A 27110-nucleotide genomic window follows, 5' to 3' on the forward strand; every position below is an offset into this window, starting at 1 on the left:
TGCAGTTCCAGACTTTCCTATAAGTAAGAAGTCCTTAAAGTAAAGAAGGTACATCTTCAAGCTCTAGCATGGTACTGCATATCTGGAGAACTGCAGGGACTCAAGTAAAAGTCCCGCTAGCAAACAAGTTTATTACTGCACTGACATACATAGTAATTAAAGGGTACAGGAAAGAAAAAGTAAGGAAAAACGTTGTTTACCATAATGAAGAAGTTAACTGTTTTCCAGAAATATCTTAAGCCACAAATAATTTATTATTTTATTTCGTCTTCCGAATATATTTCCTAATATTCAGTAATCACTAGCAAAACAGCAGATTAATAAAATGCATACATGACTGTGAGAAAAATCTCAATAATTTTTTCAGACAAGGTCTTCTGTGAAGCTATTTTATTCATGATTGCAAAGGCAGGCGTCCTGCAAGCAGCAGCACCCAGCAAAAGTACATCATAACCTTATATTCCCTATTACCTGATGCTTGATTCTTCCTGTCTCCTCACTGGCTGAGTACTACAGGTTCACAAACTACTCGACGCTTATAGCTATACCATATATGTGCTATTTGACCTACTGTTAATTTCTCCTTTTCCTTTTTTTTCTTCTTCTTCTCTTGTGGCTAGAGGGCCTGTGATTTTTGTTTTTACTGATTTCACACTGCTTGTGCTGTTTTTCTTAGCTATCCTCCTTATTTTGGGGACAGTGGGACCTTCCCGTTACCTGCTTAATGTACTCCTCACTGCTATGCTACTGTCCGGCCTGCACAATCACTTTAGAATATGCAAGGTTAGTGAAATTTTCTACTGCAAAAGCACCTTCTATTACAAAAACACAACTTTATTTCTCACAGGACAAACAAGCAAGAAGCAGAGAGAAGAGAGAATAGGCACAGTAAGCCTTAATACAAACAGGGTCCTCAAAAGAGTGTTGTTTCATAAATTCAATTAAAACATACTCAAAAAAGTCAGAGAAACAATCATTTATTAGTGAATTACTATTTTGTTTAAAACAGTAAACTAGAAAGTTCTTTATACAGTTATTAAAAAGGCACTACACAGCAAAATTCCACAAGTTCATTTTGCATTAATTTCCAAATACAGAATAAGTACAGGCTTGCACTAATTACTATCTCTTAAGTAAGCTTGATTAAGAATTAAGCTAACTTCATAAAAAAGGTCCAAAACCAATTCCAATAAAAATCCTTATTGGAGTGTTAGCCAGCTTACAGTAGGTTCTTTTATAGTCTCATGTGGTGAAGTATTTACAAGTTGTTGCCTTGAAAAATTGTCTAAAATAGCAAAGCACTGCTGTAAAAGATTCACAAGACTCCACCTGGAGCACTGTGTTCAGCTCTTGGGGCTCCCAGCACAAGAACAAGAACCTGTTAAAACAGGTCCAGAGGAGGGCCACGAAGATGATCAAGAGTGCTGGAGCACCTCTCCTATGAGGACAGGCTGAGCGGGTTGGGGTTGTTCAGTCTGGAGAAGGCTCTAGGGAGACCTCACTGCGGCCTTTCAGTACCTAAAAGGGGGCCTGCCAGAAAGCTGGGGAGGGACTCTGTCAGGGACCGTAGGGATAGGACTAGGGGGAATGGCTTTAAACTAAAAGAGAGGAGATTCAGATTAGATGCTAGGCGGAAATTCCTCACTTGGAGGGTGGTGAGGCCCTGGCACAGGCTGCCCAGAGAGGTTTTGGATGCTCCATCCCTGGAGGTGTTCAAGGCCAGGCTGGATTGGGCTTTGGGCAACCTGGTCTGGTGGGAGGTGTCCCTGCCCATGGCAGGGGGTTCGAACTGGGTGATCTTTTGAGGTCCCTTCCAAACCAAACCATTCTGTGATGATTCTACATCTCTTCCTTCCCCCTCTCAAATCTAACAGTGCAATCCATCCATCTGGAGCCTGGAAGACTTTGCCCCACACTAAGCGTAACGAAAACTTGAAAACAAAACTTGGCACATGCTAAGTAAATTTGTGGTTAAAGGAGCAAAGTCTGGCTTACTGGCGTATCGAGCCCATGCTCGAGAGTTCTGCCCTAATTAAGATATAATTTACTACACTTAAGAAATGAAACAGATGCACTTATTGATCAGCATACATGGGGCCTTGTTGGGATTGTTGTTACTTTTAATACACGGGATGTTACTTGTTAGAACTAAACAAACGGATTAGATATTATAGATAAAAATCACTGTAAGAACTGTCAAACACTGGAACACGCTTCCAAGTAAGGCCACTGATCCTTGGATTCATTCAAAACTCAGCAGCGTAAGATGCTGAGCAACGTGATACAGTGGCTCGCTTTGAACATGGGTGTGAAGAAAATGACCTCCAGAGGTTTCTTGCGACCTACAACTTGGCACTTACTTTGTCATACTTGTCCAAATGCTATTGATTATTCATTCAAGTATTACTGGGGATTTGCGTAGAGGAGAGAGATACCTGACTGACTTAAAACGTGGGTAAGATTGAGGAGACATTAGCAAAAAGACACATGATCAGCAATCGTCTTTTGTAAGGGTGTAATACTAATTACTCAGACTTGTATTGCAAGAACTGCAATGACTTAGGGCAAGGAAGCTGGTGAAGGGTCTAGAAAACAAGTCTTATGAGGAGCAGCTGAGGGAGCTGGGGTTGTTTAGCTTGGATGAAAGACGGCTCAGGGGAGACCTTATTGTACTTTAAAACTACCTTAGAGGAGGGTGTACTGAGGTGGGGATCAGGCTCTTCTCCCATGCACCAAGTAATAAGACAAAGGCAAATGGCCTCAAGTTGTACCAGGGAAGGTTTAGGTTGGATATTAGGAGACATGTCTTTACTAAAAGGGTTGTGAGGCACTGGAATAGGCTGTCCCAGGAGATCTTCAAGGAATGTGTAGATGTAGAACTTAGTAGTATGGTTTAGCAAGGGACTTGTCAGAACTAGGTTAAAGGTTGGACTGTATGATCTCAGAGGTCTTCCCCAACCTTAATGATTCTGTGACCTCTGGACATCACTCGATACTATCACATCTTAACATCATACACAACTGACAACTGTCCAGGGGAACTGAGTAAACCATTTTTAGAGATCCTACTTCACAGATCCATGGTCTTTGACCCTCGCAGCCAGAGGCTACGAGGTACTAATACCCTGAAATTCAACCAGCCCCACTGTACAGCACCCCTTTCCGTCCCTATCCCAAATGGGGCTTCTTGGACAGATCTTTTTATTTCACTGCTTTGCTGTCAAAGCTGTAATGGACAAAGAAGGAAAACAATATAACCTTTCCTGAAGGGAAGAGGCTGGCCAAAGATAATTGCCAAAGACATTCTCTTGAACAGATCTCCCCGTAAGCATGAAGTAGTGTATTTACCAGTGAGGGAAAGTTAGAGGGGAAGTGAGGGAGCAGGCTTTGAAAAGAAATCAGGTGTAACTGTGTAAATGATCAATCTGTTTTTACATTCAAACTTCATACAAACATTATATACAAATTCACTGTCCAGATGCAAGACAGAAGAAGGGGACCTATACTGGAATTTACTGAAAAATATTCCTCTAATTAATAATAATAATCAAAAAATAGAAGAACATGTCTAATGATTTTTTGTCAATTTTTTAATACATCAATTTGAAAGTGCACGTTACATGCATTAATGTGTCCATGCATGTTATATGCACACAGAGCTCAAAGTACAAGTTCAACATGCACCAGCAAAACTTGTAGAAGCAAGAAGGGATTAAAAGCCTCTTTTAACAGTAAAAAAAAAAAGCTTCTCTTTAACAGTAGTTTCATTAAACGATAAAGCAGAAATAATAATTGCCAAATTTCCTCTGTTCCTTGTTTTCAGAAACATAACAAAAGACAAAAAGTCCTCTCCATGGTGACTGCTAGAGACTGAAGATGCAAGATATTTAATATGACATTTACATTATTCATTTAAAATTGTTTGATTTAACAATCAGAAATAAGATGGGATTTGAAATTTGATAAGAGAACAAAAATTTCTCTTATCATACAAAATAATTTCTCTTATCAAACAAAAGTTTCTCATGTCAGATATCAAGTAGGTGACACTTGAGACTTAAAATCTATGCCAACTCACTTTCCTCATTATCTCTGAAGTATTATTTTCCTTCTAAATTTCCCCCTTCAGGTTTAAAGGATATAAGTTGACAGAGAAAAGGGAAAGGCACTGACAAGCTGGAAAAAAAAAAAAGAAAAAGAAATTCTGATTTTTTTTTTTCATGTCCTATCTTGATAACCAAGAAAGAATTGATAGCAAGCACCTCCCTTGGCAAAGGGAGAATGCAACTGAGCTAATATTGCCAGTGTCAGTATTCAGAATTTTGAGTCACTTTCTCACAGGAAAAACAGCAACAACAACAAAAAAATCCATATCTATGTTTGCATTTGCAATGGAGAAATGTGTACCATCCACCATGTTTTATTAACTTGAGTTTGGAGGGAAGGGAGAGTAAGAGTAATAAATAAACACTGTGTTAGTGTTATACAGTAAGACACCATCTTACCACTAGCTAAGATATACAGAAAATTTTGGGTTTATAGCTGCAGCATACCATTCTCAACTTCCCTAAAAGCTTGAACTATGCATTGTTACTTACACTGAAACATAAATATCATTTCAACTCACGCAAGCCAGTGGTTCTCAAACTAAAGAGCACAGAAATCTACAGGGCATGTTTTGCTACCACCAACCTAAGTCCTTTCTTAGGCACTTTTCACAAGTGCCACTATGATTTTCAAATATTAGAATTGGGATTACCCTCATAAAACTGCTCAAGATGGATAATCTTTGCAGCAAAGATAGAACGTGGCATAGCAGCAAATCAAAGCCCCCAGAAACCATCTGGATGTTCTTACTGTGTTGTGTTTTGAGTGCTGCTTAGAGCAGTTTCTAACCCTAATCTAACAGACATGATAATCCTCCAAGTCTAGCATTCACAAACACTGCTTTCCTACTTCTGTTCATCTGATCTTTAGAGGCATTCACTTCCACTGTCTCTTCTCCTATTCCTATTACATGCATTTATACATGCACTGTATGCCCTTCTCTTGTACACAAAGGAGGTAAGAGAAGACAGGTGACCACCATGGTGTTATAAGCATATCCTCAGCTATCAAAAATCATTCATGCAAATGCTTATCACTTTGGAATAAATAACTACAAGAAACAGAAAGGAAGGGAAGGGAAGGGAAGGATCATCTAAAGGCATGATTACTACTGCACTCATAGTTGAATATACACTTAACTGAAACGCCTTGCACAAGAAAATCTGCTAAAAAAACCTCTCTTCTTTCTTTGCAGAAAGCGAGCTGCTCATTCACCAGACAGTTTAAATAAGTTTGGTAACATCTTGGATTATTGACATGAATGTAGCACATATTTACTGTATCTGAACACTGACTTCAAGATTTCCCTTCCATACTTCCAATTTTTTATTTGAGTGACATCTGTAATGAGCCATTAGAATTTCTTTTACATGTGCTGCTGACTGTCTGAAGCCAGATAACCTCAACCATATACTTCAGTTTTCCTTTTCCCACACAGCCACATGTTGAAAAACATAAACAATAAACCAAGTCCAAGCACCTCTATAATTTTTTTTTAAACAAAATGTACTGTCTTTATGACTTACGGTCTGTTCAAAGCAATTTTGAAAATTGTCATGCTAAAAAAATAATACAATTTGTGATATTGTGAGTTAGGAGACAAAAATCTGGACTTATTTAATGTTGCTGCTTGTTGTAAATACGCTGCCTTTAAGAGCTGATCCAAGACATGCTTGAAAAAAGGGTGCTTCCAGTAAGGAACTATAACGGTATATGAAGCCATACCACAGCACTGCAAAGACTTAAACAGAAACATTCACTGTCAGCACATTCAATATCTGCCATAGGAAGCATAAGCATACGTTTGAAAAATACAGTATTTGATTGCTGGAAGTTATATGGACAGACAGTACTCATCCATAGATTTTGCAAATCTTGCACAAGATCTTCACTATCAAAAGTAACCACTGAGAAGTGTTACAGCACAAATTTTCCATTTCATTCTTCGTATTTTTCCCCCAAGAGCAAAAATGAATACAAAGTAAATAAAAAATATACAAATCAGAAGCAAAAGCCAACTGTGTTTCTATGAGATAAATTACTCCTTTTAGTACAATATGACTATTCATAGTCTCTGAACTGTTACTTAAAGTAATGTTTTTCTTACTCTGAACAGAACAGAACTCTGAACAGTCAAATGGAAATCAAAACCAAGATACTTCCTTGGTGTGCCACATTCACATGCTATAAAACTCAGAAAAGCATAAAGTACAGACTACCAAAAGTCTTACTGAATAGGGGAAAAATACAAATCTTGTTTTAGCTCCCTTTTAGGAAGAGGGAGATTCTTTAAGAGATCAAAGTTCACTTAAGTCAGTAAATCCACAGAATCCTCCGAATACTTTTGGGGAATATCTGTCCTTACAGATTTTCCATTATCTCTAGCTAACCCTTCACGTATTTTACAAAGTCAGTTCCAAACTCTGAAAACAATACCCAACAAATCTTACCTAAAAAGTTTAACAGCATGCTTAAGAAATAAATATGCTTACTGTTCTTGAATCAGAGAAAGGATTGTACTCATCTAGTCCTGGGGGAACATTTCTTGTGACTTGTGTAACAGAAGGATCCTAGAAGAGAAAACAGTTCCGTAAATGTATGGACGTGTATATAAGCAACCAGCCAACACTGAAATCATTATATCATAGAAAACTCAGCTTTTGCTTTAATCTTAAAAAAAAAAAAAAAGGTTTGTTTCATCAAGAAAGTCTGTAAATATCCACCTCTTCCTCTGTGCCTGAAATGGCATCATTCCACCCCAAGCTTCTTAAAAGTCTAGATTAACACACAAACTCCATCTATTACACATTTATAAGGAAGAAAGTTCTCAACAGAGAAGGGAAAAAGACTGTATGCTGCTATTTTGACCACTGTTCTTCACAACTATACACCCAACAAAGACCACTACAGAAGAACGAACTTGCTTTAACTTTTGGTATTCCCTACCCAGGAGTCCCTCCAAAACCTTTGTGAATATGGAAAGCATTTCAAAAAGTGAAGCTGAGGAAACAATGCCCCACAATGCCAAAAAGTACCTCTGGTTGAGCTTCTACCTAAACTGGTAAAATTAAGAAGAATGTACAATTTTTTCCTCCAATGAACTATACAAGAAGGAACACTCTAAGGTTTAGATGGACTAAGCAACTTCAGGAGTTAAACATTTCTGTGGTAGAAGCAGGTAGCCTTGGTTCTTTAGAAGTACCTGCTATCATAGAACAGACAAACTTCATATGAATAAAAATTACACTTATTCCATATGGTGCCTGGTTCCACATACATAATTTCTGTGGTTCAGCTTAAGATTTTCTGTATCTTCAGAATAGAAGAATGAATGAACAGAGGGATTTTTTTTTTTTAATTAAGAAAACCACTTAGTCTATAGGGTTAGTTACATTTATGTTCACAGAAGTATAGGAAAGTGTGTAACATTTCATATGTACAGAAAATACACAGAATAGCTTTAGATACACTATTTACTTATTCACAATATGTACAGATAAATATTTTCATGATTTCCATAGTCTTCCTATGTGAAGTCCGGGAACTTCACCGGACTGCCACAACTTCTCCAACATGATGGCCAGTGACTTAGCAACTACATCCGCCAGCTCATCCAGCACCCAGAGATGCATCTGATCAGGTCCCATGGACTTGTGCACCTTCAGGTTCCTGAGATGGTCTTGAACCTGATTTTCTCCTACACTGGGCAGTTCTTCATTCTCCCAGTCCTGTGTGGCTGGTGCTCTTGCTGGTGAACACTGAGGCAAAAAGAGTCACTGAGTACCTCAGCCTTCTCCATATCCTGGATAGACAGGTCTCCCCTTTTCTTCCAGAGAGGGCCCACAACTTCCCTAGTCTTCCTTTTATCACTGATGTACATACAGAAGCCTTTGGTGTTGCCCTTGGTATTCCTGGCCAAATTTAATTCTAAAAGGGCTTTGGCTTTCCTAACCTGATCCCTGGCTGCCCAAACAACTTCTCTGTAATCCTCCCAGGCTATCTGTCCTCACTTCCACCCTCTTTAGGCCTCCTTTTTTTTTTTTGAGTTTGGCTAGGAGCTCCTTGTTCACCCATGCAGGCCTCCTAGTTATTTTTGTCCAACTTCCTCTTTGTTGGGATGCATCGCTCCTCAGTTTGCAGGCAGTGATCCTTGAATATTAGCCAGCTTTCATTGGCCCCTCTTCTCTCCAGGGCTTTGTCCCATGGTACTCTACCAAGAAGATGCCTGAAGAGGCCAAAATGAAGTTGACTGTGCTCCCTGCTTGCTGCCCTCAGGATCCTGAAATGCACCGTGTTATGGTCACTGCAGCCAAGGCTGCCCTTGAGTTTCACATTCCCCACCAGCCCCTCCCTGTTGGTGAGAAGGAGGTCCAGCACAGCACCTCTCCTTGTTGGCTCCTCTATCACTTGAAGAAGGAAGTTGTCATCAGTGCAATGCAGGACCTCCTCGAATTGCACTGATGACAGTGCAACAGGAACCTCCTGGATTGCCTATGCCCTGCTGTGCTGTCCCTCCAACTATCAGGGTGGCTGAAGTCCTCCATGAAAACCAGGGCTTGTGAATGTGAGGGTGCTGCTGTGTGTCTATAGAGGGCCTCACCTGCTTGGTCTTCCTGGTCAGCTGGCCTGTAGCAGACCCCCACTACAATGTCCCCTGTCCCTGCCCTCCCTGTAATGCAGACCCACAAGCTCTGTCAGCTCCTCATCCATCCCCAGCACTCCAGCTTCTCATTGACACAGCCCCCCTCCTCCTCTCCCCGAGCTGTCCTTCCTAAAGAGCCTGTATCCTTCTCTTAACAACACTCCAGACATGGGGGCATTCCCACCATGTCTCCAGAATGCCATGATACCAAATACAGCAAAGGAAAGCAAATATTTCACAAGCTGTAGCCACAGATTTATTAAAATGTAAGGCAATTAAAAAACTTCAGCTATTAAAATGCTCGAGGCAAAGAGAACATTGCTTCAAAAATCTAAAAAACTTTGTTGCATATTTTAATTGTATTCATGTGCACATGTACACATAAAAACTAGCCTTTCTGCTTATGTAAAATGCTAGCATTTTTGGCTAAAACACACATTTAGCTGGAAAGCAGTATTTTAAAACTGACTGAACACAAATCAACCTCTCCTTAAATGAATACAAAGCAAAGTTAAATGCATTTAAAAATCAGCTTCCCTGCATTTGACTTACACAATAGTTAGTGATTTCAGCAAAGCAACCTTGGTGACAGTCTCCCCAACAAGTCAGCCATATTTTCCATTTCCATCCTAGACCTGAATGCACTGGTTAAACTAAAACCTCATGAGGTTTTACATAGACTGACGGAGTATCTTCTTGTCACATATACTTTATTGAAGGACTGGCATAAAATATTGTGCAGATGAACAATAAAAATAAGAGAAAGCTTGGGGGGGGATATTTGCTCTTTAAATTTGACTACAAATCATTTGAAACATTCAATTAAAAGATCATAATAAATAAGAGAAAAAATGAAATCTGACACTTGAATTGGGCACTAATTTACTAGAGTTGCTGGTATAAGATCAGTAAAGATGAATTTCTTAAAACAAAGTTAACACAAATAAGACAATTGCATAATTCAAAACACAGGACTGTAAAAAGTTTTATACATCTGAAAACTTTCACCTTACTGTGATGGTATATCTTACCCAAGCAAGCTGCTCACCCTCTCAGTTGCTCACTCCCTCCCCAGTGGGATGGGGAAGAGAACCAGATGGGCAAAAGCAAGTAGAACAATTAAAACGTGTGGGTGTTGAGATAAAGACAGTTTAAGTGGATTAAGGGACAGGGTGGGCACAAGCAAGAGGAATAACAAAACACACAAGTGATACAAGGGCAATTACTCACCATCTTCCACCAGCAGACAGATGCCCAGCCAGTCTCTAAGCAATAGTAATTTTGGATTCCTCTCCCCATATTATTACTGAGGATGATATTACATGGCACGGAATACCAATTTAGTAAAGGAAGGTCAGACGACCCAGCTGTGTCTCCTCCCAGACTCTTGCTCACCCCAGACCACTCTCAGGGGCAAACGCAGAGTGAGAAACAGAGAAGGCCATCATGGTGTGCAAGCACAGTTCAGCAACAGCTGAAACACTGGCACACTACAAACAGTGTTCTGGTCATAAAACTAAAACAGCACCACACAAGTTAACTATTAAAAGTAACTCCATCTTAGCCAGATCTAGTACACTTATTCTAGCCTTTAAACTACAGTGTGAATTAGGAGAGAATAAAATGCTCTCATGTTTATTCATGCTTTCTGAATTGTATTTCTTCCGCACATTCTCTCAAATTATTTCCTCTTCCATACATAAAAATGTTCTAGTGTAGACACGTATGAAACTATTGATAGATAACCAGTGGCCATAAAAAGTCAAATAGCAGTTAGTTGCTTAAAAAGCAAACTTCAGCACTCCTGTGCTTCATTGGTGCATTACTAACCAAATAACTCAGCCCAATTGTGCCCGTGAAGAATGCAATTATTTGAATAACTGGAATATCACAGACCCAAGAGACAACCACTCAATAGCAGCAAATTTCCAAAAAGCAGGAAAGAGTGGTCAAGTCAAATTCAGAACAGCAGTCTACATTTGCAAATAGGATATGCAAACAATAATAAATATCTGATAAAAGAAAGCCTTTCTTCTCCAAGTGTTTCAGGGAAGAGTTCGAAAAAAAGCTTCTTAGATCTCTTCACGTACTACTTATGACATTCTATGTTGACTTGTAAGAATGACAGGAAATTGACTCTGAGCTAAACAAGCTTACTACATCAAAAGTTTTAGTTTTAGAAATAAGTTGTAGAATTAAATACACGTTGTAAGTAGAAAAAACCCTCTATCAGAAGTCCATTCTCCTTTTGAATTAACAATTGCCGTACTTCTGCCAAATACTGCCATTGTTTGCAAAATTAGCAGTAGCTCTGAAAAAGAAACACTGAATGACCCCAAGGACATTCAGCATCAGCAGCTCCATATAGAAGTTTCACTACGTAAAAAAAACTGCAAAAATTATTATAGTTCTATTGAAATACACAAATTGAACACTGTCATGCCAGAAGCATTCAAATTCTGCTCTCATAAAACCTCAGTCTGGACTTTCAGTAGAAGTTCATGGGCTGGTATCTTCCACAAGCTGGAAGACACAAGTAGAAGTAAAACAGAGCTTACAGTGGAAAAAAAAAAAGTAATCTCTCAGGTGAGAGAGGCAAGTACTAGCATGGAGAGAACTGCTTCTCTCCTATGCTTACTGAGATCTGCAATGCTAGGAAAACTTGCCCCTGTGGAAAGAAACTCTTCATAGTCTGGACACTCAAGTGTAAGCTGCTAGACTCTTAATTGTTCCGAACACTTACAATGCAGTGAAGAACTGATGCCAACAGGAGCTACACTTCACATTTCAAAACACTTAGAATATTCTGAAAAGATTATTAGACCTGACATTCCAAAGAACATGCAGATTTACTGTGCACCTTCTTACCTTTCACTCACTGCATCTTACTTCAAAAACAGAGCAAATGCCAACTCATCTAGATGCAACGAGAATACTGTGAAACACCCGTACTCATTGCTGCAGAGTAATAAAAGATTTAACACAGCAGTTTATCAAGGTTTGAATAATGAACAATAAACATCTGCAGAATGACGTTCTCAGAGAGTGACATTTAAATGAGTGCTATCAAATTTGTACATTCCATGACACATGTATCCTTGTGGTTAAAGTAGATAGAACCAGAATATTCTACATGAATAAGTAAATCTAAGCTGGCATAACTTATTGTTCTATAATCAATATTCTACCTGGATAAAATGTTAAAATGCACTATTTTTTGAGCTGTTTGTGTTCATTAATATTAAGAAACAGGAAAAAAAAGCTCTAAAGATAGGTTCCAATGGATAATATACAAACCAGCAGTATGACTGGAACCACAAAGCATCCAGAGACCTTAATCACTTATCCTGCATGATTTCAGTGATAAAGAATTGGGTTACCCCCAGAAAATGCATAAGATGGAGTTTCTGGGACCAACTTTAAATATCTGATGTCAGCCACTGAACTGGGCAACTATAGAATGCCTGGTCCAATCCCAAACTGGGAAGGCTATGACCTGGTGGACTACTATTTCTGCCCCAAAACAGACCTGCCCTTCCACTAACTCCTTGCCACAGCCCAGTTTTCCTAAGCCACCCAGCCAGCCCCTGCCCCTTACAGCAAGGAACCCTGTAATACATCTTGCTTACTCAGATTTTTGTTCCCTCTTTTCACTTCATACCTCTTTCTCCAGTCTTATCTCACTGAAGCTCCTATCAGTTCAGCACCTTGAGCTAACTGGCATCTTTTATTTAACTGTTAGTCATACCAATCAGGGAGCAGAATTTAAGAACAGTGCACTGTTCACAGCCAGATACCGTAGCTATTGGTGGTGCATTAGAGTCACACAGGTGACATCTCAGTCACACACTGCAGATGACATTTTCAAGATCTGAATTAGTTTACAGGACTAAAGTTTTAAGAAATCAGCACAACCTAATTGACTGTTTTCCATGTTAACTTTCATTGTACCTCCTTCTTTTAGTCTCTCTCCCACAACATCCACCTCCAAAGCAAAGATTAGAATCACTTTATTTGAAAGTCAAGAAGCACCCCAGTATTTACATCAAGAATGGAGAAGTCAGAAAAAAAAATAAAAGCAAATAAAACCACAACACATCTGTCTCACATTGGCAAGAGCACCTATAGAACTGTTAAGAATTTTCCCTGTACTAGGTTGACAAATTACACTCACATCATTCAGGCACAGATAAAATTAACTGAATATCCAGTAAACACAGAGGGTATATAAAACCAACTAATGACAAGTTAATGAAAAAAAAAGGAAGGAATTTAGCCTGAGCCACCCCCCACCCTTAGTCAGGGAGCATGTGGCTGAAATGGTGCAGAACAATCCATTCCATGCAAGTTTTTATAGCTTTAAAAAAAAATAAATCAAATTAAAGGGAACAGAGACCTCTGTTGTCTAGGAGACCAAAACTAGTCATCAGCTAACAGTTTTCATTAATACAGAACAGACTAACAAATTAAAGACTAAAGAACTAGATAAATCTGTAATGACTCTTTGTAATACTGTTCACTGGGAATCGCTCCAGCATTGTTCCACCATGACTAAGATGGTTTATAGCACACATGGCACGAAAATGTTCTGAACAATGCCACCAGCGAAGTTTACATTGTTACCTGTGACTTTCATTTCTTTTAACTGGTCAGCTGAGAACCAGGAATCCTCTACCCCTTAAGGTGTCCTTCAAATTGATAAAAAAAAAAAGAAGGCTGAACAACAATATAAAAATTTTGAGAAGGTGTACTTCAGCTTCCTTTCTGCCCCCCTTAATGGAACTAAATGAGTGACGTCATTGATGTTAATAACCAGCAAGGTACACATAATGTTTAATTTAGTTCAGTATGGTTTGCTTCCAAGGAAGTAGAAACAACTTTTCATTGCAGAGGTCAAGAAACAGAGTTAATAAACACTCGTTCAAACCACCGATTTGGATAGGGATTACAATGGTTTTACAACACATCAGCAACTGAAAACAAGAATTTCAAATTAAAATTGTATAACCTAAATAGAGGAAAAATAGAGAAAAAGAGGAAAACAGAGAAAAACTGCAGGAAACAATATGGATAAATGCATAAAATACTTTTATTACGAAAAGAACAGGGGCGGGAAAGGCAACTACTTCAAGAACAGGATAGCAAGGTAATTCTTAACACCAGTTGACAAGGACAAGTAAACAAGACAACTAAATATCTTTCAAGACTCGGATCACATTACCAGGAGTGTCCTACATCAAAAGAATATACTAATTATGTTGTTTGGGAAAACAGATAACACTGGATTTGCAAGTGACAGGTTTTTATTATTTTTTTCAATTTACATAGGAATCATAGGAATCATAGCATGAAAAATAATATCTAGGTAAACCGACAGAAGTATGCCTAGTTAGACTTCGGAAAAAAAAAGGAAAAAAGATTAAGGAGAAACAATCCACTATGAACACACAAGCGGATTTTGAAAGAGGATTAAATATTTTTGGTGAATGAAGTCAGAACAAGAAAATATGGAAAACAATTCATTGGTAAAGTAGCTCCTTAAGTACAGCTGAGGGAAGAATAAGCTGTTGTAGGCAATTCTAGAAGTCTTCATTTTTGGCCTTAGTTCAGCTTAAGTTCAAGGAAGAATGACCTCTCAATGACAAGAGTGGTTTCAACCCACGTTGAGAAAACAGCTCCCCTCATCACAAAAACCCTTTCAAGATGAAGCCTGATTATATCAATCCTATCATCTTCCTTGAAAACATTAGTCACTGGCTACCCTTCAGCTCTACCACCATATAGTTTTTGTCCCTTGCTTCAAGATCCTTACAAATAACTTCATCGTACCTGCTTTAACAGTCACTGACTCTATCCAGCTTTTACTGTGCCAACTTTTACCATCCTATAATCACATTCACCTAGCTATGCATTTACCCGTTTGCTTTTTATGCTTGGAGGCAGGTTCCCAGACAGCAAAAGAGATACAGTCCCAGTTTTATCCTCCTAACTACTCAACATGCTCAGCAAAGGTATCTTCAGAAAATTATTGACTGCATACAGACTAGAAGCAAAAGATGGAAGTCTAGCAGGACTAAAGCCAAACTGGTAAATCCACGCTAGGGAGGAAATCATGAGATTAGATCTATAAATCTAGCAAAGTCAATCTTTACCAACTAGGATTTCTTATCTGTAATTCTCCTACTGAAAGGCTGCTCCAGTATTTCAATCCCAAAGATAAGAACCCCTCTCCAAGCCTTAGTCTAAATTTACTACTGATGAGTTACACCTATCTTCAAGTATGATATAGACTTTCACAATAGTTTAGGTCCATCTCCCATCACTGTGTCCCCAATGAAATTACCTTATAGCTTGTGTTTTGCTGCACGAAAAGGATAAACTCTTTTAATTTCAAAATACGTTCTCTGTTTATTATCACAAATTATTTCCTATACCCGCTACATATTAGCCTTTCCTAAATGTGAATAATAACTAATTATACACATTCTGCTAAGAATTTGTCCAGTTTTATTTGACAGCAACAGCTGCACTTCCTGCTTGCTCTCTGTGGAGTCCTTCCTAAGATGACACCAGAAAGTTAAACAAAGCAACGAAAAATGACTGGAACTTATGTTCATTGGCCTGAGGTTTTTCTGACACCTTGATCAAACAGAACACTAACCACACCACTCCTTATAAAGGAATGAGTTCCCGAGAGCAATCAAAGCTGCTGCTGTTTCAGTTAAAACTCTCTATATGACATACTTCGCTTTCAATGTGTCCTCCTGAGTATTCCTGGGGAGATTTCTGACAAAGTTTACCTTCTGACAACAAAATAGGAAGATAACTATATTTGTCCAGCAATGGGTATCAAAGCCTTTTTTCCTCCTCTGTTAACTGTTGGTTCTCAGCTTTTAAATTAAGAACTGAGACTTGGAAAAGAATATAGCCTGCACATGAAAAGTGTTTTTCAGACCCATAACAGTGTCTACATTCAACCAGATTAAACCTCTAAAATTGGAATCGGCACATGTTCAGTAAAGATTCAGTATAAATCAAACAGAAACTCCCCAAAGACTTCCTCCCTGCTCATGCCACAACAAGCTGCACACAGACAAGCTTCAAGAAGCTATTCATGTTTTGATGCAGTATCAAACATTGTTGGTTATTCATGCTTTATTTCTCCCTTCATCACTGTCAACTCAAGGAAGATTAAAAAGTTACATTAATTTCACAAACAGCAATTTAGTTGAGATTTGCATGCTTTTCTGTCCTAATTTTGCATTAATAGTATGAACAGTTTATATTTAACAATATAAAGGAAGCCTTAATGCCTTGCAGCAACAATATACATTTTAATCTACGATTAAAAACCACTTACTATGAGAAAGAACTGCCTAGAAGGTAACGCTTGGAGGAATTAATGGCAAGTACAGAAATGGCCTTTATTTTGCCTCTAATAAAGCTGAGTAACCACCAGAACAGTTCTTTCACTATTTCAAGTTTAATATCTCAATCTTTGATCAGCCATTTTGCCCCTACCTCCTCCACCCCCCCCCCCAAATGGCATTAAGAGGTTTTCACTATAGCATCACCAGAACACAAATATTAAATAGGATACTGCAAAAGTAGCCAGCTGGGGTTTCTTACACTTGGCTCTCAAGCAGTACTCATTGTAGGCCACCTTAGCTGATAGAAGCAGAGCTCTGAAGGGTTCTGAGCTACTGAGCAAGCCAAATTCCCGACCTCTGAAACCAAGAAGGCCACAGCAGTCCCACCTTGCAATGAAGCATAGGATGCCTAACAACACTGTGGTGGTTTTACACTGAGGGCTAGCTAAACTCCATCACACTGCTCTCTCACTCCCCCTCTTCAAAGCAGTGGGGAGAAATAACAATAAAAAAGAGCTCAAGGGTTCAGATATGGGTAGGGAGATCACTGACCAATTACTGTCAAAGGCAAAACAGACTCAGCATACGGAGATGGATGTAATTTATTGCTTATTACTAAGAAACTAGAGCAGAGAGAAACTAAAAGCAAACTAGACACCTTTCTAGACACCCATCCACCCTCTTCTGCCTTCTCCCCCTGAGCAGCACTGGGGAACAATGTTTGTGGTCAGTCTATAGAACTTCGCCGCCGCCGCTCCTTCACGGTCACTCTCTGCCCCTGCTCCACGCGGGGTCCCTCCCACGGGATGCCGTCCTTCCCGAACTGAGCCTGCGGGGGCTGCCCACAGACAGCAGCTCTTCAAGAACTGCTCCCACACGGCTCCGTACCCCGGGGTCCATCCCCCAGGAGCAAACTGCTCCAGCACGGGTCCCCCACGGGCGGCAGCTCCCCCCAGACCCCCTGCTCCTGCGTGGGCTCCTCTCCACGGGCTGCAGCTCCGGCCCGGGGCCTGCTCCTGCGGGGGCTCTCCATGGGCCGCAGCCTCCTCCAGGCCACATCCACCTGCTCCACCGGGGGCTCCTCCACGGGCTGCAGCGTGGAGATCTGCTCCGTGTGGGACCCGTGGGCTGCAGGGGGACAGCCTGCTCCACCAGGGGCCTCTGCACAGGCCGCAGGGGATCTGCTGCTGCCTGCCTGGGGCACCTCCTGCACTGACCTGGGGGGCTGCAGGACTGGTTGTCACTCCTCTCTCCCTGCTGCTGTAGCATAGCAGGTTTTTTTCCCTTTCTTCAATCTGCTCTCCCAGAGGCACACAAACAACATGACTTGCTGGCTTGGCTCTGGCCAGCGGTGGGTCCCTTCAGAGCTGGCTGAAACTGGCCCTTATCTAACACGGGGCAGCTGCGGGACTCTGCTCACAGAGGCCACCCCTGCAGCTCCCTGCTACCAAAACCTTGCCACAAGAACACAATACAAGCATCATGTCTCAGCTATTCTCAACACTCTCCCCATCCTCAGCTCTGAAAGGTGTAGCATGTTTCTCTTTGTAATGTTGAAGCCTCTCCATATAGTGCAAAACTAATACTAATGCAATACTGTCTAACACTTCACTGAGATTTTGAAAAGTATGCAGCTATAACTGATATTTAATAACTATTAAAACACGTTACGGTTTTAATAGATTATGGTGCAGTAAAAGTGTTGAAGTACCCTCCTGAAAACTATCTACCATGTAGGGCAGCTAAAGGACACTTTCAACATCATGACTTTCAGCACTAAATTATGCAAGATTTTGAGGAATTTATAAATTTTGAAATCGTGAAGGGAATCAGACAATAAAATCAGACAAATTAATTGGGTACATGTTATAATCATCTAAAAGAATGAAAACAAAGTTACGTATATAGGCACACAACACCAAGTAATTAGAGTTCTGATCCTTCAAAAATGATTAGGCCTTCCCTACCTTGCTGCAAGTGTCTATCATTTTAGCTTCAGTTGAACAACAGCAGCAAGGTGCAAGCTATATAGATTCTGCTGCTATAAAAGGTGGCGTTCGTCAATTCACTGTTACCTTCAGCATCAGACCTTCAGCTTGTACTTCCTGCCAAACCAGACAGAAGATTCATTTGTGCTCATGTGAGTCAGATTAAGAGCAATATCCAAATAATCACTGGAACTAGCTCTGTAGTGAAGTTAAGCTCTAACATATACTTAGCTGCAGTGACTCAAGTAATCCTGTGACCTCAGTGGTGGCAACTCAGGCGTCTAATGCCATTTTTAGGTATCAGAGCGTTTCAGACATCCACACAAGAAGGGCAGTCATAACAGAGCAATGAAAGACCCACTCTTTCTGGAACAACAGCTGGAGGTTAGCTACTGTTTGGATACCCAATCCCACCCAAAGTAACTACTTCCGTAATTAACATTATATACTTTCAAGTGTTTTCATGATTATGTGCTTCCACACTGTAACTGAACAAGACAGCGTATTCCTCATCCACATCACTTAGTAGTTTTTACTTGACCACTCACATTTAAACACAAATATATCTTACTTTTTAGTTCTACCATAACTCCTATTATATCAAATAGCTGTTCAGAGCTCTGATCATACCAGATGAAGTGATAGAATTCATCACAGAACTGAGTTTTGAACTCCACCGTCACTCAGAAGTAACCACATCTGGACTATTGGACAAACCTTTTGCAGTCTGTCAGCCAGGCCACAAAGGTCTGCCAAATTAATCTCTTTAATTAAAAAAAAAAAAGTCTTCTTGTAGTAATAGCATCATTCACTTTTAAAAAAACATATTTTGCAGTAGTTGAGTTGCTCAGTGGTTTCAGAGTAAATGAAACTTACACTGGATTTCAAGAATGCAGTTTCAGAACCTTTGCACCTGTATCATCTCCCAGGATAAATGACTACAACCATACTTCATCTTACAACATAAAAAAAAAAAAAAAAGGAAAAAAAGGCACACCAAGGAGACAACCACATTGGAAAAGGTTTAAGCTGATTTTAGAAATTTACCTATGGTTTGTCAAACAAAATTTATTTCATACCATTTTCATCTCTTCAAGAATAAACTGTCAGAACATCAAGGGCACTCAAGCTCCTCCTACGTAGTCAAAACTGTGTCATCACTGAGGACTTGTCTGGTCATCATGGGACTGTTGGATGACCCTAGTTACTTTTGCTGGACCTGATCCTGATGCAAACCTGACTTCCTGGTTTGGCCTCAGGCCTGTCCCCTCACTATGGACTTGTCTGGCACTCTTGACTCCTGGCTGAACACAGCTGCCATCACTGGACGTGCTTTGCACACCCTGTCTGGGTGAGGTGGGGCTCCACCATTTGTCAGTGAGAATGGTGTCAGGTGTGAACTCATGCTCACAACATATGACAAGTGCTTCTCATTGAAGGAAATAAAATAGTTTTCATTATTAGACTATTCTCATTTACGATACTCCAGGTTACACCAAATGTATATTTCTGTATAATGCTGGCACTCCAAACTACAGCAGAATTATCACATTTTCACTTGTATGGAACATGGGTGCACTTTTTTCTGCACAACTGTAACATGATCTTTTTAATATTAGAATGTTATGCATCTGTGTGTTTCATTACCCCTTGTCTTTCAAATTGTAACATCTCTTGGTTTGGTTGGTACACCATCCAAAGGACAGCTATTTATAGAGGAATACCGTAATACCAAAGGCATATCAGCCTTTGGGTTCAGCTTGAGGTTTTCTGCTTTTTAATGTGGTACTCTTTTAAAATGAGAGGTTAAATAGGCGTCATCTCAAAATCAATGGTGTTTCCTGATCAATCTAAGCAAGCAAATACTTGACACAAGAATTTCTGTTCTACAAACCAAATTCACTTCCTTCCAGGAGATATAAAAACAGAAATATAATTTATTTTTATGTTTCCAAAAGAACTAACTACCCAAAACACTAGCAAACTGTATGTTTGTCCATGCCCTCCCCCCCCAACACTTTTTTTCCCCCACTCAACATCAAAAAAGAACCTCTGCTGAAATCTTTTTACCAAAAGGCATGTGAAAAGTCATAGGAAACCTCACAAGTAGACCACAGACAACCAGTAAAAACAAAATACTTAAAAGAAAGCAGTATCTGTCTTCAACCTTGGCAACAACTCTTCCATGTGATGCCCCTCCCTCCTTTCTCTGCCATACAAGTTTGTGATTTTACACAGGCACAGGAAGTGCCTGCAAATGTAAGGAAAAAAACTAATCTCTTCATTCATAAAATTATCAAGCACAGACAAATAATATGAATAAATTTGAATAAAGCGTTCAGACTACATGACTTGGGTTTGTCAGGGTCCATCTGGAAATACTGGTTCGATGTGTAAAGCATCTTAAAACACAGTCAGGCTAAACTGAAATCCAGACGCACATTAATTTCAACGTTGTCATGCCAACAAGATGACAATCAAGGCTTGGTTCACACACAAGGCCTTCTGCCCCTTGAAGTAAATAAGTGGATAAGCAAAGGTATGCAGCATTACCTTTTGCGGGCAGTGGAATGAGACAAGGTAGCAGGGACTGAAAGAAGTGAAAAAAAAAGCTTCCAAGAAAGAAAAAGCATAGAGCTTTCCAAAAAAAAAACAACTACTTCTGCAAGTAAGAGTGTCCTGGTTCCAGTTAGGACAGAGTTAATTTTTCCTCATAGTAGCTGGTAGGGTGCTATGTTTTGGATTAGGATGAGAGCGAGGCCGAAGAAGAAGCGAGAAGCCGAAAAGTCCTTGGCCTGGTGTAAACACTGCTCTGTAACAATTAAAACATCAGCATGTTATCAGCGCTCTTCTCATCCTAATCCAAAACATAGCACCCTACCAGCTACTATGAGGAAAAATTAACTCTGTCCTAACTGGAACCAGGACAAAGAGAAATCCAGAACTACGTTTAACAGGGAGCTTCAAGTTACAGAGCAGTTGTTTTAGCGTACTTCTATCATGATGCATTGCAGATGAGAAACAGAGTGCGGATTTTGCCTAACAGCTACAACAGAAGTCTCTCCCTGAAGAGAAGTGGGAATAAACTATGGCACTTTAAGCAATGTCTTTATACTGTACGTATGGTTGAAGTAGGTCCCTAGCTTAGGTCTCAAAAACACTGCACAGGTCAAGTTACCTGGGCCAACGAGCCATGCAAGGGCAACTATATTGTTTCCATCCCTGCTTCCACTTTGGGTATCTGTACATAATAAGTGTGCTATGTATTATTTTCATTACTTCCACAAAAAAGCAAGGAAAAGGGTCACGTTTTTGTTGCTGAAGACATATTCTAGAACAATGACACCTTTTGGTGCTTGGTGCCAGGAAGTACTTAAAGAACAGTGCTCAAAGCTGTTGGTGCCAGTCCAAACTACCGTTGGTGGCAACCTGAGTGCCTGGGCTGCTGTTCATCCAGAATGCCAACACACTCTGTAAAACATGAAGTGAAAACACGGTGACTACCCTGATGAATACACTTTACTAAATTTTATATCCATATAAACTAAACTGACAGACAGACTGCAACAAATAAATTAGTCAACAATAACACTCCATGCTTCCAGCAGCTGCTTGTACAGAAGTACAGCTGAGATGTGACAGCTCAATTTCTAAAAGGCTTAATTATTCCTGCTGACATCCTAAACTCACTGACATATAGTACTTGTACGTTTTAAGTCTCGGCGTGATATAAAAACAAAGTACGAAAGAGTTCAGTCAGATTACTGAAGTAGCTGAAGAAATCTGACGAACTGAATTCAAATAATAAAGGGCAGATACGAAGCAGAAGCACGCAAGGAGGTCAGCTCGTCTTGACAGCTGAAGCTAGCACAGTGAGTAAGGAAACAATTCTCAGCTGTAAGCCAGGTCAGTAGTGCAGAGACCAAAAGCTTTAAGAGTACATCGCAACACAGCGTTTTAAAACGCAGGGCAGCAATGCCTCGCCTCGGAACCACCTCAGGAATCACGTAAAGAGGCAGGTGAGCTCGATGGGGGCTGGGAGGAGGCAGGAGAGGGAAAAGAGGGTGAATCGCTGAACTATGTGGGTCACCCAGATAGAAGGAGAGATATTGTAGCATTACACACGCGCGCACCTGCAGACACCAAGCCAGCACCGCAATTTAAGGTTTAAAAAAATAAAAATAAAATTAAAAAAGCACTTGAAAAGCAATTTATTGGCTTTCAGCAACAGAACTGAAGATGAAGCAGGGCGACCCTAGCTCGCGAGGCGGCTCTCCCCGTCCCCAGGGCTGCCACAAGCGCTGCCCGTGCCCCCCGGAGCCGCGCAGCACCCCCGGGGGGCGGCGAGAGGACCCCCCCGGGCCGGGCCGTGCCGTGCCTCACCTTGAAGGGGTTGTTGAGGTCCGGGTCGGCGAAGGGGTTGCTGTCGAAGTCCGACATGGCGGGGGCTGCGATCCGCGGCTGGCGGCGGCCCTGGCCCTGGCCCTGCGGCGCCCCCCCCGGCGCTGTCAGCAGCCGCTGCGGCCCGGGCCCGAGCCCGCCCCCTCCGGCACCGAGCGCCGGCCTCCCAAAATGGCCGCCCCGGAGGTGATGTCGCGGGGCGGGGCTGCGCGGGACGGAGGGAGAGGGGCCGGGGGAGACCGTGCACGGCTCGGGGGAGGGTTCGGGGCCGTGCTGAGGAAAAAGTGGGAGGAGCTGCTGGGAGCACTGGGCGTGTTTTGGTTCACAGATCCTGGCAAAATACGAAATCCTGTATCCTCGACGTCAAACAATAACAGCCTGCATCGAGGCAACACTTCTAAAACCAGTGAATCTTGAATTCTTCCACATGAATCCTGAATTCCTTCACACACTTTCTAAAGAATTTGCTTAAACCTTTATTAAAATACAAAAAGAGTTTTGAGGCAGGTTTACCTTCAATCTACCTAAAATAAATTGCTATGAGATGTGATTTCCCCCCACACACACATAACCACAGGCCGACCATGGGGTACACTGTCTAGGGTTTAGTGAAGGCTGGCTCAGGATGTTAACAATTTTTTTGTACTCTAATGGCTCTGCGTTCATTACTACCATATATCGCTAATCCCAACCTGACAATGGAAGTCATTGTTATGGCAGTGTGTCATCAGCAAGTCAGGAAAAGTCCTGCATGTACAAGGTAATCGATTTTGTGTGAGTCAGTGAAAAAAAATAATAATTGCTGCAAGGTTTGCTGTAATTTATGTAGATGTTTCTCAATTATTTCTGAAGGACTGTCAGGTATAAGATGATATGCAAATGGGACAAATCATAAAAGCATAGCTTCTAAGGAACAAAACACTTTCAACCTTTTTTTGTTGCTATGAAGTGTAAAATACTTCATGCTTCAAAAAACACAAAGGCAGCTGTTGTACGATCAACAAAAGTACATTACAGTATTAGACACAATCGTTCATATAACTCAGTCATCATGACAGAAAATTAAATCATGTTGTTTTCCAATATTTGCCCACGGCTCAGTATATCATAGCTCAACGATACATGTTGATAGTTTGAAAGCTGTGTGCACTGGCAACTGTATATTTATTCCTTTCGGCTGAACATGAAGGAACTAATGCATACATGCCTGAGTCAGTGAATGTTTGACTGAACAGAGTATCTTTTCCTGTGTGGCTACTGGTGCTTCAGATCATGATCATAGCAACCTGTCTCTGATAATAATTTATTTGTGCACAGTTAAAGGAGAATAATCTGTCATCTTATATGACGTCCAAGGAATTAAGATGGTTTTGAAAGGATAATAATTATTTTACAATCAAATGATAGAATTTTGACAATGTATCATTCCTTGCTCATAAAAATGTTAACTTTGGGAGATAACAAATAACAGCTAGCTAACAGAAAATCCGAATGAATATCTGCTTCCAAATAATTGCTTAGTTTATTGCTTAGATGTTTCAGAATTAGAGAAGATACATGATTAGCCAAGGATGTCCCTCCACAATAAGTCCTCTCTACACCTTATTTTGGTAGAATCGTAGAATCATTTAGGTCAAAAAAGAGCTCCAAGATCATTTAGTCCAACCTTTAACCTGGCACTGCCAAGTCCACCATTAAACTGTGCTACTAAACACTACCTCTACATGTTTTCTGGAGACCTCCAGGAATGGTGACTCAACCACTTCCCTAGGCAGCCTGTTCCAATACTTCACAACCCTTTCAGTGAAGAAATTTTTCCTAATATTCAATCTAAACCTCCCCTGTTATGCAAAATGACTGGCATGGAAGATTGACTGCTAGAAACTCATCTAGAGGAAAGAAGCAAGAGAACTCCTTGGTAGAGTGGTTAGATCATATGCAGTTTTAATGTCTTGCTGAAAGTTTAGTCAGAAGATACTTGGTTTGTTAGGTAAAACTTTAACTGAAATGTTATTCAATAACAGCTTTTTGAGGAATTTAAAATAGCAAGAATGCATAAGCCACTCTTTTTCTAGGTCTTACAGCACAGAGATTTTCTTACAAAATATTAGGAAGATTTTAGCTTCGGAGAAAGAAAAGAGAAGTGCAGTACATGAGCACTTCAGGATAACAATAAAGGTCAGGAGTTGCAACATTCCCACAAAATTTTTGCCTTAAGTTAAAAGAAGGAAAAGTGGGGGGAATAGTTACTTGGAATAACTGATTTCACTTTTCTCTGGATGCTCTAAGGACATACTGCAAAATATCAATATTAGATCATTCTTGGCTTGAGCAAGGAATCATTTCTGCTCACCTGGAATGACCTTGTTCAATGTCATGTCATTCAAAATGAAGATGAAAGATGTCCCTAGCGGAGCCATCAGTCTCTGCTGTTCTTCCTATTCCCTGTAGTCCTATTTTGCTCTCTTTGTTTGGGGACTGCGCAAAGAAAACATGTCATCAGCAAATCATCTTTCCTTCTGCTTCCTTTCCCTGTGGACCAATTGCTGGTCCTCATTCAAGGAGCAGAGCTCTTACTTCTCCCATGACAGGTGATCCCTGTATCTTGGGAACATGCAGGCACAGCATAGCTATCACTAGCATGAAAAGTCTTCTCTTTGCTCCCAGACTGGACTCACTGCCTGTTTTCCATCCCACAGGCAGCAGAAGTAAGTGTGGGCTCTGGGGTCACACTGCATGCCATGAGCACACTTACAGAACCCAGCAATCATTAGCACTGGCCAAGAGAGCATGTAATCCTGTCTTGGATATAATTGTGGAAGAAGGGTTACTACTTCTGGAAAAAGAGTTATTTATTTGTCTAGCTGAGGATAAAACAATAGCGATTAACCTCTTTTGTCCAAAGAGTTTGACACCTGTGGATAAAGCCACACACTACAGTAAATGATGCCTTTAAGAGAATGGCTAACCAATTGGGGAGGCAGTGTGTGGGAGTGATGAATAGTAAGCTGCAGTCATGAGTGAAGATAGGTGAAAGTCAACACATGCTGTTTGGGAGTGGGGAGAGTGTTCCAGGCAGCCGTGGAGTGAAGCCAAGTGGCACAAGCAGTCTGTGCTGCATGCATTCCCCTGCCGGCACAGAACTGGGAGGAGCACCATAAGCTAAAGCACGTGACAGGAGTGCTAGATCAGGCAGTGAGTAGACCTCACCTGTCTTGTACTCCAGCTGTGTTACCTCTTGTGGCATGATAACACAGATGCCTGTCTCCTGAAGCCCATTGCTTACACTTCCCCAAGCTAGGGCTCTTCTCATATCTTGACCCCTCAAGACTTCAGAGGGCACTGTCTAGACAGCAGCAGGACTTGTGCTATGACCTCTTCCAACTAAATCATAGAGTCGTAGAATTATATCCCAACTCAGCAGGGGCCCACTAGGATCATCGAGTCCAACTCCTGAGTACACACAGGACCTCCCAAAAATCAGACCATGTGTCTGGGAACTTTGTCCAAATGCTTCTTGAACTCTGGTAGCTCAGTGTCATGACCACTGCCCTGGGGAGCCTGTCCCAGTGCCCGACCCCCCTCTGGGTACAGAGCCTTTCCCTAACCCCCAGCCTGACCCTCCCCTGTCCCAGCTCCATGCCGTTCCCTCGGGTCCTGTCGCTGTCCCCAGAGAGCAGAGCTCAGCGCCTGCCCCTCTGCTCCCCTCGTGAGGGAGCTGCAGGCCGCCATGAGGCCTCCCCTCAGCCTGCTCTGCTCTGGGCTGAGCAAACCAAGGCACCTCAGCTGCTCCTCATACACCATGCCCTCTAGACACTACACCATCTTTGTAGACCTCCTTTGGAGACTTTCTCTAATAATTTTATATCTTTCTTATACTACGGTTCCCAAAACTGCACACGGTGTTCAAGGTGAGGCCACACCAGCATGGAGCAGAGCAAGACAATCCCTTCCCCTGACCGGCTAGCAATGCCATGCCTGATGCACCGCAGGGTCTGGCTGGACCTGTTGGCTGCCAGGGCACACTGCTGGATCATGTTGAACTTGGTGTCAGCCAGAACCCCCAGATCTCTTTCTGTGGGGCTGTTCTCCAGCCTCCCATCCCCCAGGCTGAACATACAGCCAGGATTGCCTCATCCCAGATGTAGGATCTGGAACTTGCTCTTGTTAATCTTCGCGTGGCTGGTGATTGCTCAGCCCTCTAGTCTGTCAAGATCTCTCTGCAAGTCCTCTCTGCCTTTGAGGGACTCAACAGATCCTCCTAACTTAGTGTCATTCATGCAAATAACTTTTCAGTGTCTCTCATTCCTTCTAATTTAAAACTGTGCATAAATTGTTGAACATAAACAGTTGTCTGCATTTTGATTGGTTTATGTTTTGCGTTTCTTTTTAATCACTCCTTGTATTTTCTTCATTGAACGATTATTAAGTAGCAATTATTATGCAATTAAATTGCAGTTAGAAAGCAATCAAATTGCAGTTCTGGGATCTGGAAAACAATGCAGGGAGTCATCTGTATACATGGTCAGGGAGTGAGTGATTCAAAACTGTGGTCCTCAAATGTCAGGAATTCTGCTCTTGCAAGAAATAAGAAAAAAAGAA

At 41.0% G+C, this 27110-nt stretch overlaps 1 protein-coding gene across 1 annotated transcript in view; it reads right to left on the minus strand.

Moving 5' to 3' along the window:
* Positions 1–22691, minus strand: part of SCAMP1 (secretory carrier membrane protein 1) — a 38585-nt gene extending 15894 nt beyond the window's left edge. Inside the window, exons 1-2 of the mRNA XM_080573448.1 lie at positions 22491–22691; positions 6600–6677 (exon numbers count right to left, since the gene is read on the minus strand). Coding sequence (XP_080429574.1) covers positions 6600–6677; positions 22491–22547 — 135 coding nt within the window. The 5' untranslated portion in view covers positions 22548–22691. The remainder of the gene's footprint in view (positions 1–6599; positions 6678–22490) is intronic.
* Between the last annotated feature and the right edge of the window lie 4419 nt (positions 22692–27110).

This window comes from Anser brachyrhynchus (genome assembly GCF_964034855.1).
Source record: "Anser brachyrhynchus genome assembly, chromosome: Z".
NCBI lineage: Eukaryota > Metazoa > Chordata > Aves > Anseriformes > Anatidae > Anser > Anser brachyrhynchus.